Source organism: Chionomys nivalis, chromosome 7 (genome assembly GCF_950005125.1).
Source record: "Chionomys nivalis chromosome 7, mChiNiv1.1, whole genome shotgun sequence".
NCBI classification, from domain to species: domain Eukaryota; kingdom Metazoa; phylum Chordata; class Mammalia; order Rodentia; family Cricetidae; genus Chionomys; species Chionomys nivalis.
The window spans coordinates 42412623-42430058 of NC_080092.1; the positions used below are offsets into that span (position 1 = coordinate 42412623).

The 17436-nt window shown below is 52.5% G+C and overlaps 1 protein-coding gene across 1 annotated transcript in view; it reads left to right on the forward strand.

Annotated features, from left to right (window-relative positions):
- The first annotated feature begins 4898 nt into the window (after nucleotides 1-4898).
- Myo15a (myosin XVA) overlaps nucleotides 4899-17436 on the forward strand; it is a 55651-nt gene continuing 43113 nt past the window's right edge. The window contains exons 1-9 of the mRNA XM_057774662.1: nucleotides 4899-8462; nucleotides 10206-10288; nucleotides 10839-10902; nucleotides 11423-11532; nucleotides 11833-11907; nucleotides 12120-12210; nucleotides 15937-15942; nucleotides 16174-16277; nucleotides 16394-16457. Of these exons, the coding sequence (XP_057630645.1) occupies nucleotides 4899-8462; nucleotides 10206-10288; nucleotides 10839-10902; nucleotides 11423-11532; nucleotides 11833-11907; nucleotides 12120-12210; nucleotides 15937-15942; nucleotides 16174-16277; nucleotides 16394-16457 (4161 nt within the window). The remainder of the gene's footprint in view (nucleotides 8463-10205; nucleotides 10289-10838; nucleotides 10903-11422; nucleotides 11533-11832; nucleotides 11908-12119; nucleotides 12211-15936; nucleotides 15943-16173; nucleotides 16278-16393; nucleotides 16458-17436) is intronic.

A 17436-nucleotide genomic window follows, 5' to 3' on the forward strand; every position in this document is an offset into this window, starting at 1 on the left:
TCTATGTGGCCTTGGCTGTCCTAGAATTAATTAGCTATATAGACCAGACTGACCTCCAACTCATGGAGATTTCCCTGCCTCTTCTTCCCAAGTGCCAAATGGTGGAATTAAAAGCAAGTGCCACCATGCCTGACCTTGGGGTTTTTTTGTTTGTTTGTTTGTTTGTTTTGACTTTGGTCAGCCTGCTTTTCTTTAGAAGCAAACTTATTCTGATCCTTGGCCATGTCCCCCAGTAAGGAAAGGAACAGAAAGCAAGTTTGCCAAGATGATACACACATACTGTGGCACATGATACGACGCAGAAGGGGGGCTGGAAAAATGACTCGGGAGTGTAGAATACTTATTTTTACAGAGGACCCAGGTTCAATCCCCAGAACCCCCATGGTAGCTCACAACCATCTGTAACTCTAATTCCAGAGGACCTGCTGCCCTCTTCTGTCCTCCCTGGCATGACCATGGTATGATGACAAAACATTTATACATATAAAAAGAATCTTTAAAAAGAAAAAGAAAGATGACAAGGAAAGGAAAAGAGAAACAGTTTGCATCCGGTGCCATTAATGCTCTTGCCACAGCTCCAGCCACACTTTATCATGTGTCTGGTGGGATGTGACTCCCCCTTCGGTCACCCCAGTACGCAAGTTTTTAAAAATTAGGAACAGGATGAATAGATGGTTTTGCAGTAAAGAGCACTGGCTGCTCTTTCAGAGGACCTGAGTTCAATTCTCTGAATCTACATGGCAGCTCACAACTGTCTGTAATTCTAGTTCCAGGGGATCTAATGCCCTCTTCTGGCCTCTACAGTAGACACCAGACACCCACATAGTGTGCATACACACATATAAAACACCCACACATATAAAATTAAAGTAAATAAGTAAATCTTTTTTTTAAAAAAATATTTATTTATTATGTATGCAATATTCTGTCTGTGTGTATGCCTGCAGGCCAGAAGGGGGCACCAGACCCCATTACAGATGGTTGTGAGCCACCATGTGGTTGCTGGGAATTGAACTCAGGACCTTTGGAAGAGCAGGCATTGCTCTTAACCTCTGAGCCATCTCTCCGACCCCCAATATGTAAATCTTTAAAAGTAGAGCTAAAACCATAAGCCTTGGGTGGGGGCATGACTCCACTGAAGTCAAGTTCGATCCCCAGCACCACACAAGAGCTGGGTGCGGGGCCACATTTGCCTGTGCTCCTATCGCCTGAGAGGTAGAAGAGGATCAGAAGTTCAAAGTCATCCTCGGTTATATAATTCGAGGCCAGCCTGGGCTACATGAGACCCTATATCAGAAAGAAAAACCATGGGAGGGAAAAAAGAAGGGAGGTGGAAAGAAAGATAAATCTTACCTTCTGGCTGGTGCCTCACCAACTGCCATAGGTGAGTGCCAGGGCCCGGTGGGCATCCACTGATAGTCCAGGTTCTGTGTCCTGGGATAAGAAACATGGCAGAGAGTACCCATCAAAACGGCCCAGTGACCTGGAACCCACATAAACGTGGAAGGGGGGAATCGGCCCCACTACTCTCAACTTCCACACACATGCTATGACATGCTATGACGTGTCCACACATACACAGTTTATTTTGAAACAGGGTCTGAACCCCTGGCTGTTCTGGGACTCTCTCTGTAGACCATCCTGGCCTGAAACTCACAGAGATCCTGCTGCCTCTGCCTTCCAAGTGGTGAGACTAAAGGCATTCACACAACACCCAACAATTTTAATTTTTTTTTTTTTTTTTTTTTTTTTGGTTTTTCGAGACAGGGTTTCTCTGTAGCTTTGGAACCTGTCCTGGAACTAGCTCTGTAGACCAGGCTGGTCTCGAACTCACAGAGATCCGCCTGCCTCTGCCTCCCGAGTGCTGGGATTAAAGGCGTGCGCCACCATCGCCCAGCTAACACCCAACAATTTTTAAACTTCATCTCATAGTCAGGGGGAGCCCATGAAGGCCAGAAAGGAGGGAGGAGCATCGGCTCCCTTGCAGCTGGAGTTAACAGTGTTTGTGAGCTGCCTGATGTGTATTCTGGGATCTGAACTGCCGTGCTCTGATAGGGCAGTAGTAAGTCCTTAACCACCATCTCTTCAGTCCCCATTCCCCACCCCACCACATCACACAGACATATGAAAAATTAACAAATTGGACCGGGACACATGAATTATAATGGGTGAAGAGACAGTTTAATAGGAAAGAAAGCACTCCCAAGAGAGGAAGTGGGCCAGGACCAGGAAGGTTAAAACTCGATGGCATGCTGCCCCTAAGGCCTCTGTGTGGTGCATGACTGTTTCCGTGCATGTGCAATCTTGACAGTAAGGAATTTTCAGCCTGGTTTGTTATTGTTGCTGAGGTTTATTTTCTGTTGCTGTTGCAGAGGCAGGTGGATTACTGTAGTTCAAGGCCAGCCTGGTCTACATAGCAAGTTCAGGCTAACCAGGACTACACAGTGAGACTCTGACTCAAAAAAAATTTAATTTTTTTATGTGTCTGTGTGTAAGCATGCATGTATCTAAAGGGGCCAGGATTGGACATCCGGCTCCCTAGAACTTGAGTTACAAGTCGTTGTGAGTTGCCCGACTTGTGTACGAAGAACTCAGTTCCCCTGATGAGCTGAACCTTGGTTTCTTTAATATGCTAGGTTTCCCCTCTTCTCTGCTCTCCTGCCACATCTCACTGAGACTACCCATGTAACATCCCTGATTCTATGCAGTGACGGGGCCACAGCTCAGGACTTTACACACAATGACAGTCTCTCAAGGAACCAGACTGTACCCAAGTCACAGATATAACTCTTTTGATCATAAATAATGCTATTTTATTTTATGTGTGTGGCTATTTTGCCTGCATGTATGTGTATACCACATGAGTCCCTGGTGCCCGCTGTGGTTAGGAGAGGGGTTGGATCCCCTGAAACTGCAGCTAAGGATGATTGAGTGGCCTTGTGGGTGCTGAGAACCTGGGATCCTCTGCAAGCGTAACAAATGCTCTTAACTTCTGAGCCATCTCTCCAACTCCCTAACAGTAAAATTTTTTTTTTTTTTTTTTTTTTTTTTTTTTTTTTTTGGTTTTTCGAGACAGGGTTTCTCTGTGGTTTTGGAGCCTGTCCTGGAACTAGCTCTTGTAGACCAGGCTGGTCTCGAACTCACAGAGATCCGCCTGCCTCTGCCTCCCAAGTGCTGGGATTAAAGGCGTGCGCCACCACCGCCCGGCTTAACAGTAAAATTTTTAAAAAAGAATTAAAGTTTTGGGCAGGGCATGCTGGCACACACCTTTAAGTCCAGCATTCAGGAGTCAGAGGTGGGTGGATCTTTGTGTTTTTGGCTACCCTAGAGAGGCCTTGCCTCAAAAAAACTAAGTCAATAAATAAATAAATATTTTAAATCTAGGCACTCGAAATGTAACTCGGTTGGAAGTGGACGCAAAAGAATCAGAAGTTCAGGGCTGCATAGGGAATTCAAAGTCTAGGCTAGAAAGTTTGTCTCAAAAGTAAGTAAATCATCCCAGCACTCAGCAGCCAGAGGCAGGAGAATTGCAGTGAGTTCAAGGTCAGTCTGGTCTACATAGAGAGTTCCAGGATGGCCAGAATTACATACATGACCTACCACCATGCCCAGCACTAGTCATGTTTTATCAGGGAGAAATAGCTTTCCCTCAGTGGGCCCCAACAAAGGCTGACTATCGTACCTCTCTTTCATACGGTGCTTTAACTCCTAAGAAGGGGAGTTGTGACGCCTCCGCCCTCCATTTACATAGCGTCTTAAGTTCTAATAAGGACAATTGTGATATTGTACCTCCTAAAAATTACTCAGGGAAATAGGACATAGGGTTCAAAACTGGTGTGTGTGGGGGGGGGAGGGGGATTCCATTCTCACGGTCCCCAAGCCTCCTGAGTCTAACTAGCTACCCGACATTCACTCTCCATGTCCTCCTCGTCCTCTCCTTCCTCCTCCTCCAGACTTTATGAATCCCTGTGGGTCAGATCCAGGGCAGAAATGAACCTCCTGATCCACATCACTGATAGTAGGGATCTCAGTGATAAGGAACCACCAAGAGGCACCTCCTGCCTCTTAAACCACCCAGCAGTACCATTAGGTCTTTATTTCTTCCTGGTGACAGAAGCAGGGCATAACCTGTCACTCACATTCTACAGAAAAGGAAGTCACACCAGAGAGGGCAAGGGGCTTTCCCGAGGCTACATAGTTGATGGCAGTGTTGGAGAGCTGGGCCATGCTTCATGTTTGTTCCTCAGTGCCCTGCCCCTCCCCATGACCTGCAGAGATGCTCCCCCACGCTCTGTTTTACAAGGCTGCAGTCAGGCCCTCCCCCCACCATGCATTATTCAGCTCCCTGGAGTTGGCCAGCTCCCATTACACCAGCCACAGCCCTGGACACCTGCCCCTCACTTCCAGTTCCCCTCCAAAGTGATGTGGTGAGTTGTGAGTATCCTCTCCTGGCCTCAGGAGACCTCTCTCCACTTTGACCCCATGCAGGGGCTCTAGGGCAAATAATGTCCCCTCTGGAGATTAATGTCCCCTCTGTTAAACGGCCATTCTCTTTGGAGCTTAGCCAGCTAGGACACATGAGGGCTTGGACAGAATCAGCAAGTTGTTGTCATGGTGACTGTAAAGTCAGGCCCCAGCACAGGCCTCCCAGTCTACCCCCACTAGAAAACAACACCCAGGCACTTTCCACCTCCCCTCAAAAGTGAAACCCAAGGCTAGTCTAGAGGATGAATTATGGATCCTCCCTCTCCATGCCACTCAGCCAGTCCCAGCTGCTCAGACGCTGAGGAGACTCAGGTCCAGTCACAAGTAAGAAGACCTAGCGGGTCTCCAAGCAGTGCCTCCAAGTTCCTGAATTTGTGACACCTACCCCAAGCCCATCAGACACAACAGCCATCATGGCGAAAGAGGAAGATGAAGAGAAGAAAGCTAAGAAAGGAAAGAAGGGCAAGAAGGCCCCAGAGCCGGAGAAACCCAAACGGAGCCTGAAGGGCACATCTCGGCTGTTCATGGGCTTCCGAGACCGCACACCCAAGATCTCCAAAAAGGGTCAGTTCCGGAGTGCATCGGCCTTCTTCTGGGGCCTCCACACTGGCCCGCAGAAGACCAAACGCAAGAAGAAGGCCCGTACTGTCCTCAAGTCCACATCCAAGCTCATGACACAGATGCGTGTGGGCAAGAAGAAGCGGGCGATGAAGGGAAAGAAGCCCTCGTTCATGGTGATCCGCTTCCCCGGACGGCGCGGCTATGGCCGTCTGAAGCCTCGTGCTCAGTCGCTCAGCAAGGCGTCCACAGCTATTAATTGGCTGACCAAGAAGTTCCTCCTCAAGAAGGCCGAGGAGTCAGGCAGTGAGCAGGCCACACTGGACGCCTGGCTCCAGCGCTCAAGCTCTCGAGTGGGCTCGCGTAAGCTGCCCTTCCCGTCCGGTGCTGAGATCCTGCGGCATGGAGGCCGGCTCCGCAGGTTCCCCCGCAGCCACAGCATCTACTCCTCCGGGGAGCCTGTGGGCTTCCTGCCCTTTGAGGACGAAGCCCCATTCCGGCATGCAGGCTCCCGCAAGTCATTGTATGGGCTCGAGGGCTTCCAGGACCTGGGTGAATATTATGACTACCACCGTGAGGGCGACGACTACTACGACCAGCAGTCGCTACACCACTACGAGGAACAGGAGCCCTACTTGTCTGGATTCGGTGCATATAGCCCAGCCTGGCCGCCCTATGACGACTACGGGTACCCGCCCGGAGATCAGTACAACTACTATCATCCCGACTACTATGGTGACACCCTCTACCCCAGCTATGGATATGGCTATGGCTATGATGATTTTGAGCCCCCATATGCGCCCCCATCAGGGTATTCATCTCCTTACAGCTACCATGACAGCTTTGATGGCGGTTACCCGTACAGCTACTACCTGGATCCCTATGCGCCTCCCCACATGATATATCCACCCTATGACTTTCCATATGACACGCCTTATGACATACCCTACTTTGATCCCTATGGGGTTCCCTATGCTGAAGGCGTCTATGGTGGTGGGGCTGAGGCCATATACCCTCCTGGGGCGCCCTATGTATATCCAGAAGAGCCAGCTCTTATGTACCCCTGGGTGCCACCACCCATATTGTCGCCCCACAACCCATATGCCCACCCTATGGATGACATTGCAGAGCTGGAGGAGCCTGAAGAAGTAGGTGGAGAACGGCAGAGCACCTCCTTCCGCCTTCCCAGCTCCGCCTTCTTTGAGCAGCAAGGAATGGATAAGCCAGCCAGATCCAAGCTGTCCCTCATCCGGAAGTTCCGCCTCTTCCCCCGCCCTCAAGTGAAGCTGTTTGGAAAGGAGAAGCTCGAAGTGCCCCTGCCACCCTCTCTAGACATCCCTTTGCCTTTAGGGGATGCAGAGGGGGAGGAAGAAGAGGAGGAGATGCCTCCAGTGCCCACGATTCCCTACACCCACCCTTACTGGAGCTTCCTCACGCCCCGCCAGCGAAACCTGCAGCGTGCCCTGTCAGCCTTCCGTGCCCGCCAAGGCCTAGGCTTTGCCCCTGAGTTTGGCCATCCAACACCACGCCCAGCCACCTCACTGGCACGATTCCTCAAAAAGACACTGTCAGAGAAGAAGCCCATCCCACGGCTCAGGGGCAGCCAGAAGGCCCGAGGGGGGCGGCCCGCAGTCAGAGAGGCAGCCTACAAACGCTTCGGCTACAAGCTGGCAGGCATGGACCCTGATCGGCCCAACACACCCATTGTGCTGAGACGGAGTCAGCCTCAAGCTCGAAACAACAACAACTCCCACGGCCCACCCTCACCCAGGCCCACGCCGCGGAACCTCACCCATTGGAGTGCCCTCATCTCCCCTCCAGTGCCTGGGCCATCTCCGAGCCCTGGTCCACCACCTGCTCCACCCTTCTCTCCAACCCTGTCTAGGCGTCCAAGGCTAGCTTCCCCCTACAGCTCACCCTATGGCTCCCTCCGCCAGCATCCACCACCCTGGGCTGCCCCAGCTCATGTGCCCTTTACACCCCAGGCAAACTGGTGGGGCTTTGCTGAGCCCCCTCCTTTAAGCCCAGAGGGTGCCCCTGACCTTCTGGCCTTTCCTGTACCCCGGCCCTCTTTCCGAGCTTCCCGCAGTCGAGGGGCAGCTTTTGGCTTCCCCAGGTCTTCCCTTATAGGGTCAAGGAGAAGGCCCAATTTGCCCTCACCCCAACCCTCTTTGAGGAGCCTGCCAGGCCAGGGCTACCACTCACCTTTGGGGCCCTTGTCTCCTCAGTTATCCCTCCGAAGGGGCCCCTTCCGGCCACCCTTCCCACCCCCTCCACGAAGGCCACAGTCACTTCGGGAGAACTTCTCGCTGCACCGAGCTTCTGGGCGCCTACGCCCACCCTGCTCACCAGTCCTAGGTTCTCCCCGACCACCTTCACCTCCCCCACTCATGAACCACGGCCCCCGGCACCGATCCCTCAACCTGCCCTCACGCCTTCCGCGGACCTGGCGGCGCCTCAGCGAGCCACCTACCCGAGTTGTGAAGCCATGGGTACACAGACCTTACCACCCGCCACCCAGTGCTGTACCCTGGGCCACAGGGTCTTTGGAGCACCAAGAGAACCAGCATGAACCAGAGGACTCAGAGACACCCTGGACAGTGCCCCCATTAGCTCCTAGCTGGGATGTAGACATGCCTTCTACACAGCGCCCACCTTCTCCATGGCCAGAAGGTGTAGGCAGTCTTAGAGGCTTCTCCAGGGCTTCTCCTGTGCCGGAAACCTTGCATGAGCACATGAGCCCTGCATGTGAACCACAGCCTGAGAACCAAGCCTCCAATTTAACTGGTATCTTCCAGGGCCAACACCATGATCCTGGGCCTGGGCAACTCACGGAATCAGCCAGCCCAATCTTAGAGGATCCTGAAGAAACCATCACCCCAGGGGATCCTCAGCCACCAGCTGAGCCTGAGACCCTGAACCCAACACCTCCCATCAAAAATGTTTGCTCAGAGAGGAAGGATTTACACCTTAGCCGCTCATACCCACTGGTCACACATAAGCAGGCAAGGGCTACGTGGCCATTATGGCGCCGCTGGAAGACGCTGTCCAGAACCCCTGCTCCCTTGGCCCCCACCAGAGCCCCAGGACCCTTGCTCAAGGCAGGTGAGAAGCCCCAGGCTGAGCCTGGGCGGTTCGCTGTCGTCATGCCTCAAGTGCGAGGGCTGAACTCCTTCCAACGAAAAGGGTCTGCTCCTCTGCAGCCTCCAGAGCATCCAGACCTAGACCCAGAGCATGGCCCAGCACCCAAAGCCTGTAGTCTACGCTGGTCCCACCTCTGGTCACCAACAGATGCTCGCTGTCCCTGGCCACGAGTTCAAACCCACTCTTTTCAATCCCACTTTCTGGGCCTTAGAGGTGACTTCCTGTCCCACAGTGGCCCCTGGAAAAAGACTGGCCTTCAAAGCTGGCAGAACAAGGTATGGAGGCACAAGTCAGTGAGGGTGGGATTGGGAGTTCTGGCTAGGAACCAGGACGGGAGGTAGCCTGAGGAGTTGTGGGCAGCGCTGGCAAGTGACTGCCTAATGGACCTGTGTCTCCCTTCTGAAGGTGGGGAGAACTGCCTGGACCTTGCAGGGCATCTGGGGGTTGGACAAAGGAGTGCCCAGCATAGGCAGGTCCTGGGTGAAAGGACTAGATGAGGGTAGAGGCACAGGATCCTATTTTCTGATTGTCCCATCGCAGAGTAGGAAACTATGTCCCAGAAGCCAGGAGTCTGTGGGGTATAGGCAGGCAGCCTGTCCCAGGGAGCCCCAGTTCATGACTGGCTGCCACATACATGGTGGAAGGTGATCTGGATGCTAGGTGGCCTTTGGAGGAGGTAGGTGATCACTCAAGCCTCCCTGGGGACACCCAGGAAGGGTGGGGCAAGAAGTGATAGGCGGTACTTCTTAACCTCTGCAGACGTGCCCACAGGCAGGCAGCAAGCTGGCCTAACCATGGCCACCGGGGCAGCCTGGCTGCTAGGGGGACCCTGGCCCCGACGACGGGTGCCCCGTGCTGTGTGGGCTGCAGCATTGCGGGAGCGGGGCACAGGGTGCCCAGGGGTGAGGGGCAAGGATGCCTGGGCCCTCCTCACTCTGGAATACGTGAGTGGCTGAATTATTCAGGGTCTGTGGCCGCTGGCAAGCACGTGAGCAGATGGGTGGGCTGGAGGCCAGGGCGGGAGGGTTGATACTTGTAGCGCCCTACTTAACAGCAGAGTGAGGGCCAGCAGCATGCAGGCCCTCCCGTATCTGCTTTCCTTGCCTAGGGAGGGTGCAGCTGGAATGGGAAAGGGTCAAGGTTGCATATGTGGATACTCGCAGAGACACAGAACCTTGCAGGTCCACGTGCCTGAATGTGGATGAGTGAATACCAGGGACAAGCAAGGAGAGGTGGTGGGTGCCAAGTCTGAGCAGACATGGCATCTGTGGAGATGTGGGCTCTCAGCCCACCCTTTGAGTGTGTGCATACATGTGGACATATGGATGGGCACTGTGGAGATCCTTCAGCCCCAAGCTGACATCAGGACTCCCACTCTCAAGATCCTCAAGGTCAAGGACCCTAGCTGCTGCCCACAGGTGCATCCGAGTGGATGCTGAGAATACCTCTATGAGAGTGTGCCTCAAATCAAACACGTGGGCCTGTGAATAGCCACAGCATGCTGGAAGACTGCAGAAATGCACGGGAGCTGCAAGAACTGCAGCGCCACTCCAGAAGGTCCACATGCAGTATTTACACACTTACCCTGGGCAGGAGACGGTTCCATCCTGGGACAACCTCCATCTTTGTCTTTCCCAAGGCCTCATGTGTCGTGACATCAAGCTGTGACGCAAGCCAACACAGGGGAATCTGTGGGGAGCAGGGTAGGGACACTGAGAGGACAGAGGGGGGAGGGGAGAGACACTTGTGTTGTGGTTGTGGATGTATCTGTGTGTGGTCATTCCCTGAGCAGGACACCCGTGCCGCATAGGCATGCCCTCCAGAGACTTTACACACAGACTCACGGCCCTGTGTGTAAGGGTTGTACACAATCTTTAGGGGCCACTGCACTCTGAGACAAAGAGTCTGGAAGACCCCCAGGATCTCAGCCTGAGTTCCTCTCAGACCATGGGATCAGGTGCCCGGTATATCCAAGCCAGGGTCTGCCCAGGCCTCCAGCTTGTCCCCGTCTCTCATAGATGCACTCCATACGCAACCTGCCTTCTGTGCGGTCCTGTGAGCAGCACAGGGAAGATGGCGTGGAGGACATGACACAGCTGGAGTAAGTGGCTGGGGTGAGGGAGGAGTCCTAGTCAGATTCCTACTCTTGGCGTCAGTGCTGGGCTGTCTACCCCTATGGACACCTCCAGAGCCTCAGTTTCCCCATTTGCAGATAGCGTCATGAAGTAGCACAAAAGTCAAATGTGTGCAAGTCAGAGCTCTGTGAGTTAGATGGTCCTCGGTTCAGATCCCAGCCGTACCGTTTACCAACTAGGCAGCCATATCATTTCCCCACCGTGTGCCTCAGTTTCTCTTCCACAAGATAGGTATGGGCAGTTGCTGGGAAAATTCTGGCAAATGTTGTCAATCCCTAAAGCTCTCCAACCAGAACAATTCAGCCAGGGTCCCACCAAGTGGGTATGATGTTTGCCACCTCATTGGACAGATGAAGAAACTGAGGCATGACAAGATGAGCTATCTTGCCCAAGTCTCATAGCTGGTCAGTGGCAGAAAGGGGCTTAATCTCAAACATACCTGACAAGGACATGGTGCCAAGTGTGGTGGAGCCTGTGCCAGAAGTGGGACCCTCACAGTACCTCATGTCCTTCCAGAGACCTCCAAGAGACCACTGTGCTGTCCAACCTAAAGACCAGATTTGAACGAAACCTCATCTATGTAAGTCTGGGGCTGGCCAGCCCAAGGACATGCTTGGATTCCAGACTGGAGGTGGCCAGAAGGGTGGAAGGGAACCTGGGACCCCAGAGCTGTGGGACAAAGGGCCTGAGGCCTGAGGCCTGGAGCCACTTCTGAGTCATGTATACCTGTAAGGGTTTTGTTGACTTCAGGATACACGTGCTCCCTGCTTCTCTGCTCTAGACAGTGGAGGTTGACCTTGTCATGGGGCAGAACTGCCTGCAACCTGGGCCTGACCGTGAATGAGTAAGGTGGGCAGAGATCACATGCCATCTTGGCCTGACTAAGGCCACGGAGACTGGTTCACTTCACATTCACAACTTCAGCCTGTGCGGAGCCTAGGACTCCGCTAGAGCACTGGTCCTCTTGGGCTGTGGAGCGATGATAGGATGAGGCCCAGCAGGCAAACGTGTGGCCCATTGGAACATATGTCCCGAAGCAGGAAGAGGGAGCCACAGGTGGCCATGGCAACCATGGTGCTAAGGTCCCGGTTTACCAACAGACCTATATCGGCAGCATTCTGGTGTCAGTGAACCCATACCAAATGTTCTCGATTTACGGGCCAGAGCAGGTGCAGCAGTACAGCGGGCGTGCCCTAGGAGAGAATCCCCCGTGAGTATCTGTGGGGTGTGGAGGGGTTGCCATCTCTGAGCTTGGGGAGCCCCTGGATGCCTTCCAGCCATGAATTGGGGTCAGTGGGAGTCGGCAACCCACAACTCAGTGCAATCTCTCCCCAGGCAGGACATGGTCTCCTCTAGAGGCCACCACTATAGCTCTCACTTGGGGGTGAGAGGTGGGCAGCGCTGGCTGCTTGACTAAGCAGAGAGATACCTATCCCCCAACCCCTGGTAGTCTTGGGACTGTGGAAAGTGATTGTTGGAGACAGTAGTATCTTGTGCCCTGTCTCACCAGGCACCTCTTTGCAATTGCTAATCTCGCCTTCGCCAAAATGCTTGATGCCAAACAAAACCAGTGTGTCATCATCAGGTGAGCCAAGCCGTGCTCAGGTGTGTGTAGGGGGAACAGATCAAGGCACCTTGGGTAGCGGGTTTGCATCCAGACCTCTAGATAATGAGATGAGAGCCTACTGTGAGCCATAGGAAGGGCCCTGGGTACCTCTGGGCCACCACGTGGCTCATGGGTGGAAGTGGACGTGGAGAGGCAAAGAGAACTGACACTCTGGCCCTGTATTCGGTCAGTGGGGAGAGTGGCTCCGGAAAGACTGAGGCCACAAAGCTGATTCTGCGCTGCCTGGCTGCCATGAACCAGAGACGGGACGTCATGCAGCAGGTAAGAACTATTATCAAGCTATCATGTGGCTCCCTGTCTGCTGTCTGCTTCGGATCCCAGGCCCAGCAATACCAGGTTCTTGAATGTGCCCTTGATGGAGAGAGACTGAATTCCAAATTGGCCAGCAGGGGTGACTCAATGCAGGGCTTCTCTGTCTTCTATCTTCCCCAGGGAAGCTCCAGGGAATAGGCAGGGAAGTCATTCTTACTGTCTAGTGTCTCCAGCCTGACCATGTCTTTTGGTTATGGCCAGGACCACCTAGTCTCATACCCAGATGCTATAGCATGAGGCAGAGGCCGTAGCAGACTTCAGGCTTGCTGAGCAGACATGAGCACACTAAATCCTGCAACCCAACACCAATCTTGGAAGCTCATCCATTCCCTCAGTAAAGGTTTCCTGAGGCCTTACTGTCTTCTGGGCTCAACAAAGAACAGAGAATCTTAAGACAATGTTTACAACTGTGCAGGAGTTGCGTTCCAGGGCAGGAGGTAGAGAAGAGGAAAATATAAGTAACTGTTAAGTAAATTATGTCGCCGGGCGGTGGTGGTGCACGCCTTTAATCCCAGCACTTGGGAGGCAGAGGCAGGCGGATCTCTGTGAGTTCAAGACCAGCCTGGTCTACAAGAGCTAGTTCCAGGACAGGCTCCAAAAAACCACAGAGAAACCCTGTCTTGAAAAAAAAAAAAAAGTAAATTATGTCTACTGGAAAGAGTAGGTATTAGTTTTTGTGGGGAGAAAAAAAGGAGGGGCAAGGGCAGAAAGAGAGAGCTGGGGAGTATCACTATAAGCACAACGAGGCCCCAGGGCAAGTCTCAAAAGAGTGAGGAGGCCAAGGAAAGATCTTGTGCAAAGGAGCAAACTGATCTAGGGTGCCCATAGGACATCAGAATGGCCATATGGAGTCAGGATCAGAGGGTCCAGGTGCCCGTGACTGTGGCACTCGGTATATAAGGATGCATTTAGGTGCAGGGCAAAGCCAGCCAGGGACTTGGCTGAAGGTTCCAGTCACAGTGTGAAGAGGGCTAAACCAAGAGTGACCATGGACAGCACTGATGTAGAGGAACAGCTGAGAAGAGGTACCGATCAGGTGTTGACTCGGAGATGATGGGAATCCAGGGCTCAGGGAAGATAAGGCTCAGTGTCCAGAGCCATGGGCTCTCAGAATTCCCAGTGGGCAAATGGCTGTAATGCTGTAACTAGTGACCATCTTGGCAGGGCTGACTCATGCTCTGCTCTAGGCGGTTTTCAGTTTCTTCTACGTGTATGGGAGAGCCCGTGAGGTAGGCAGGGAGAGAAGTGGGCTCCACGAGTTCCTCCTTGGGCCAGGTGTCTTCCAAATGCCCTCAGAGAGCCTCATGCGCCCCCTTGAAAGGGAGTCTGTGATCGCTTGCAGATTGAGAACCTGATGCCTAGGAAGAGAAGTAACCAAGGTGACAGGGCAGAAATTTACATTCCGTGGCAAGAAGTTGCACAAGTGAGAATGGATGTGTGAATACTGGGTCTGAGAGATTCTCAGTCAGGCACACACCGTGAGGACATTGGGCAGGGCAGGTCTAGGGTCAGTTTAAGGTATGGCTGAATCCCGGGTCTTAACCCAATGGGCATTCCTTGACCCACCACCATACACTCTGGTCAGCAAGATGATGATGTGGTAGCTTACAGAAGAGTCTGTCTCGTTCAATAGCTTTGGTCACATCCTCACCAGAACCAATCACACAGCAGGGCCCTTCTCCCTCAAATGTTTATACACCCTAGCCCATTAGGAGACACCCCCCCCCAAGTTTTCTAACTTCATTTCCTGTCTTGTGCTGGGTACCAGGAGCAGAGAAGGGGCCACACACACCCTGGAATTTTCCAGGGATTCCCAAACTGAGGGACAGTATAGAACAATGCCCTACTGAACTTTGATTACTGAGCAGCCACCGGCAATCTCACCCTCTGCTGCTCTTATCAGGAGCTCGGCAGGCACCAAACTGAGTGTGGGCAGAGGAGCATTGCCAGCACCCTGATGTTACAGGTGTCGTGTCTGGGAGAATTGGGCCCCTTCCTATCCCCAAAACTTCCTTCTGAGGACATGGCTTAAGCAGAGACAATGCCCTGTGCATACTTAGTGTAAGTTCACCAGTCACTTCTAGGGACCCACTCTGTGCACTCAGGGACCCTAGGCATACTGTAGCACCTCTCTGCATCCCAGTTTCTGAGTCTGCGAGACAGCAGTGATATTAGCACCAAACTATCAGATACTTACATGAACAAAACTTAGGCTGTGGTGGTATAGACCCACTGTCCCAGGTACTGAGGAGGCTGAGAGAGCTGGCTCATGTACCCAAGACCTTTCTGGGCTACATAGTGAGATCTTGTTTCTTTCTTTCTTTTTTCGAGACAGGGTTTCTCTGTGGTTTTGGAGCCTGTCCTGGAACTAGCTCTTGTAGACCAGGCTGGTCTTGAACTCACAGAGATCCGCCTGCCTCTGCCTCCCAAGTGCTGGGATTAAAGGCGTCTGCCACCACCGCCCGGCTGAGATCTTGTTTCAAAATGAAAAACAAATAAAAGGCTGTGGGTATGTCTCAGTGGTAAAGCATTTCCCTGGCATGTGTGAGGTCTTACATTCTATACCTAGAGCTGGAAAAAAAAAGGGCAGAATAATTGTCAAGGCAAAATGTCTGACACACAGTCTGTACTTGTAGGTGGGTGTCACAGTTGGCTATGATCACCCTGGGTGACTCTGCTCATGATTTGCTAAACTCCTTGTTTTTTTTTTTTGTTGTTGTTGTTGTTTTTTGTTTTGTTTTTTGTTTTTTTGTTTTTCGAGACAGGGTTTCTCTGTGGCTTTGGAGCCTGTCCTGGAACTAGCTCTGTAGACCAGGCTGGTCTCAAACTCACAGAGATCCACCTGCCTCTGCCTCCCGAGTGCTGAGATTAAAGGCGTGTGCCACCATCGCCCGGATTAAACTCCTTGTTTTTATCCATTCAGAGAATTTTTGAGAGCCTACTGTGCATCCGTTAGCCCTGTACAGAGACTGGGACTCGAGTGTGCAAGGAGACGGATACCTTCTCACCCACAGGGCTGACTTTCTATAGGGACACAGATAGTAGCCAGGAAAATATATTTGTTGAGGTGCTGAGCACCTTGAGGGACAGAAGCCTGGGGAGGCTCCATGAAGGAGGAGGGAGAAGCATGAGGGTTCTTCCAGGAGTGAGGATCAGCGGGTGCAGATGTCCTGAGGCAGGGATGGGTCTGGATGGAGGGGGCTGGAGAAGCGGGAGGGGCAGATGGAAGGAGGGGAGGCAGGACGTTATGAGACAGAGCTGGATTTGGAGGTCAGAGAAGGACTGTGATAAGGTGGGTGCCGCAGGGAAGGGATGAGCCCCAAAGAACACCTTGGTAACTGTGCTGAGCCCAACCCAAGAGGTAAGAGCCAGGGAATGTCAGAGAGGAGCCTGGAAAGGGATGGCAGGAGTAGGGTGTGGACAAAAAGATGGGGCTTTTCTGCGCCTTGCTGCAGACACACTGGCTGCGTGCCATATCCTGAAGCCACACTTCAGTCCCTTGACCAAGGGTCATGGAGGCTTGCAGGACTTGCAACACGGACCTAAAAGAGACCACCAGTGTTTCCACAGACTAACGCTCCCAGCCTCTGGAGGGAGAGGGGGCTGGTCTTGTTAATGAACCTCTCTTGTTGTCTCTCATTTTGTTTCTGCTCCGGCTTCACCAACACCTTGAAGATAAAGGTACGCAGGCTGTATGTATGGACCATGGGTGCTACAGTGGGAACACGGGGTGTAGAGCCGCACATGAGGGTGGGGCTTCCAGGGACGGAGAGGAGACTCTAGGGTTCCATAAGGAGACTGCTTCAGGCCACCCCTCCAAAGGGAGGGTTCCCTGGGACCCTGTTTGGTATGTTTGGGTTATACCCTGACCCCAGTGCCCGTCTCTCCTACAACCTTTCCTTCCTGGTCCAGATCCTGGAGGCAACACCTCTCCTGGAGGCCTTTGGTAATGCCAAAACCGTCAGGAATGACAACTCTAGCCGCTTTGGGAAGTTTGTGGAAATCTTTCTAGAAGGGTGAGTAGGACCGTGGTAGATGCTCAGAGGCCTTGTGGAACCCTTCCGTGGCCCACAGCAGCACCCGAGGCTAAGTGGGCCACCTCAGTCCCCAAGAGTTGACTGTGCTTCCCTAGGGGTGTGATCTCTGGTGCCATAACCTCTCAGTACCTGCTGGAGAAGTCAAGGATCGTGTTCCAGGTAGGCAGGCCACAGGCCTGGGTGGTATTGAAACCCAGAGCCCAGCTCGGGCTGGGGGTTGTGGATTATGAGCAAATATGTATATACATACATGTGAAGATATGTGTGTGTGTGTGTGTGTTTGAGATCTGTCCCCTCTCTTCTTCTACCCCAACAGCCTAGTTGACTCATTTCTACCCAAAAGATCAACAGTCTGTTCTTCACCCCAGGAACACAAGGATACAGTGGCCCAACACTGCAAGTCTTGCTGCCATGTCCCTTGCTCAAGGAAGCCTCTACCTTATTCTATGGTTCTCTCTCTCTCTCTCTCTCTCTCTCTCTCTCTCTCTCTGTGTGTGTGTGTGTGTGTGTGTGTGTGTGTACATCCCTTCTTTCTACCCCAACAGCAGCCTGCAGATACAAGGTTTGCCTCCTCCAAGTCATGCTTCCCCCAAGTCAGGCTGCCATGTCCCTTACTCAAGAAAGCCACGTTATTCTGAGCATTTCCTTGTATCCTTTCACATCGCACCCTTAAATGCTTCACTTCCTATCTGTGAGACACATTACAGTGTTCTGTCTGCATGTATACCTGCAGGCCAGAAGAGGGCACCAGATCTCATTACAGATGGTTGTGAGCTGCCATGTGCTGGCTGCTGGGAATTGAACTCAGTACGTCTGGAAGAACAGCCAGTTAGTTCTCTGAGCAGTCTCTCCAGCCCTGAAACATTACCTTTTAAGGAACTATGTCTCAAGATAGTAGATGGAAGGGGCTGGAGAGATGGCTCAGTGGTTAAGAGCATTGCCTGCTCTTCCAAAGGTCCTGAGTTCAATTCCCGGCAACCACATGGTGGCTCACAACCATCTGTAATGAGGTCTGGTGCTCTCTTCTGGCCTGCAGACATACACACAGACAGAATATTGTATACATAACAAATAAATAAATATAAAAAAAAAAGATAGTAGATGGATTCTATGAGATCTGTCCCCATGGTGTCCCATG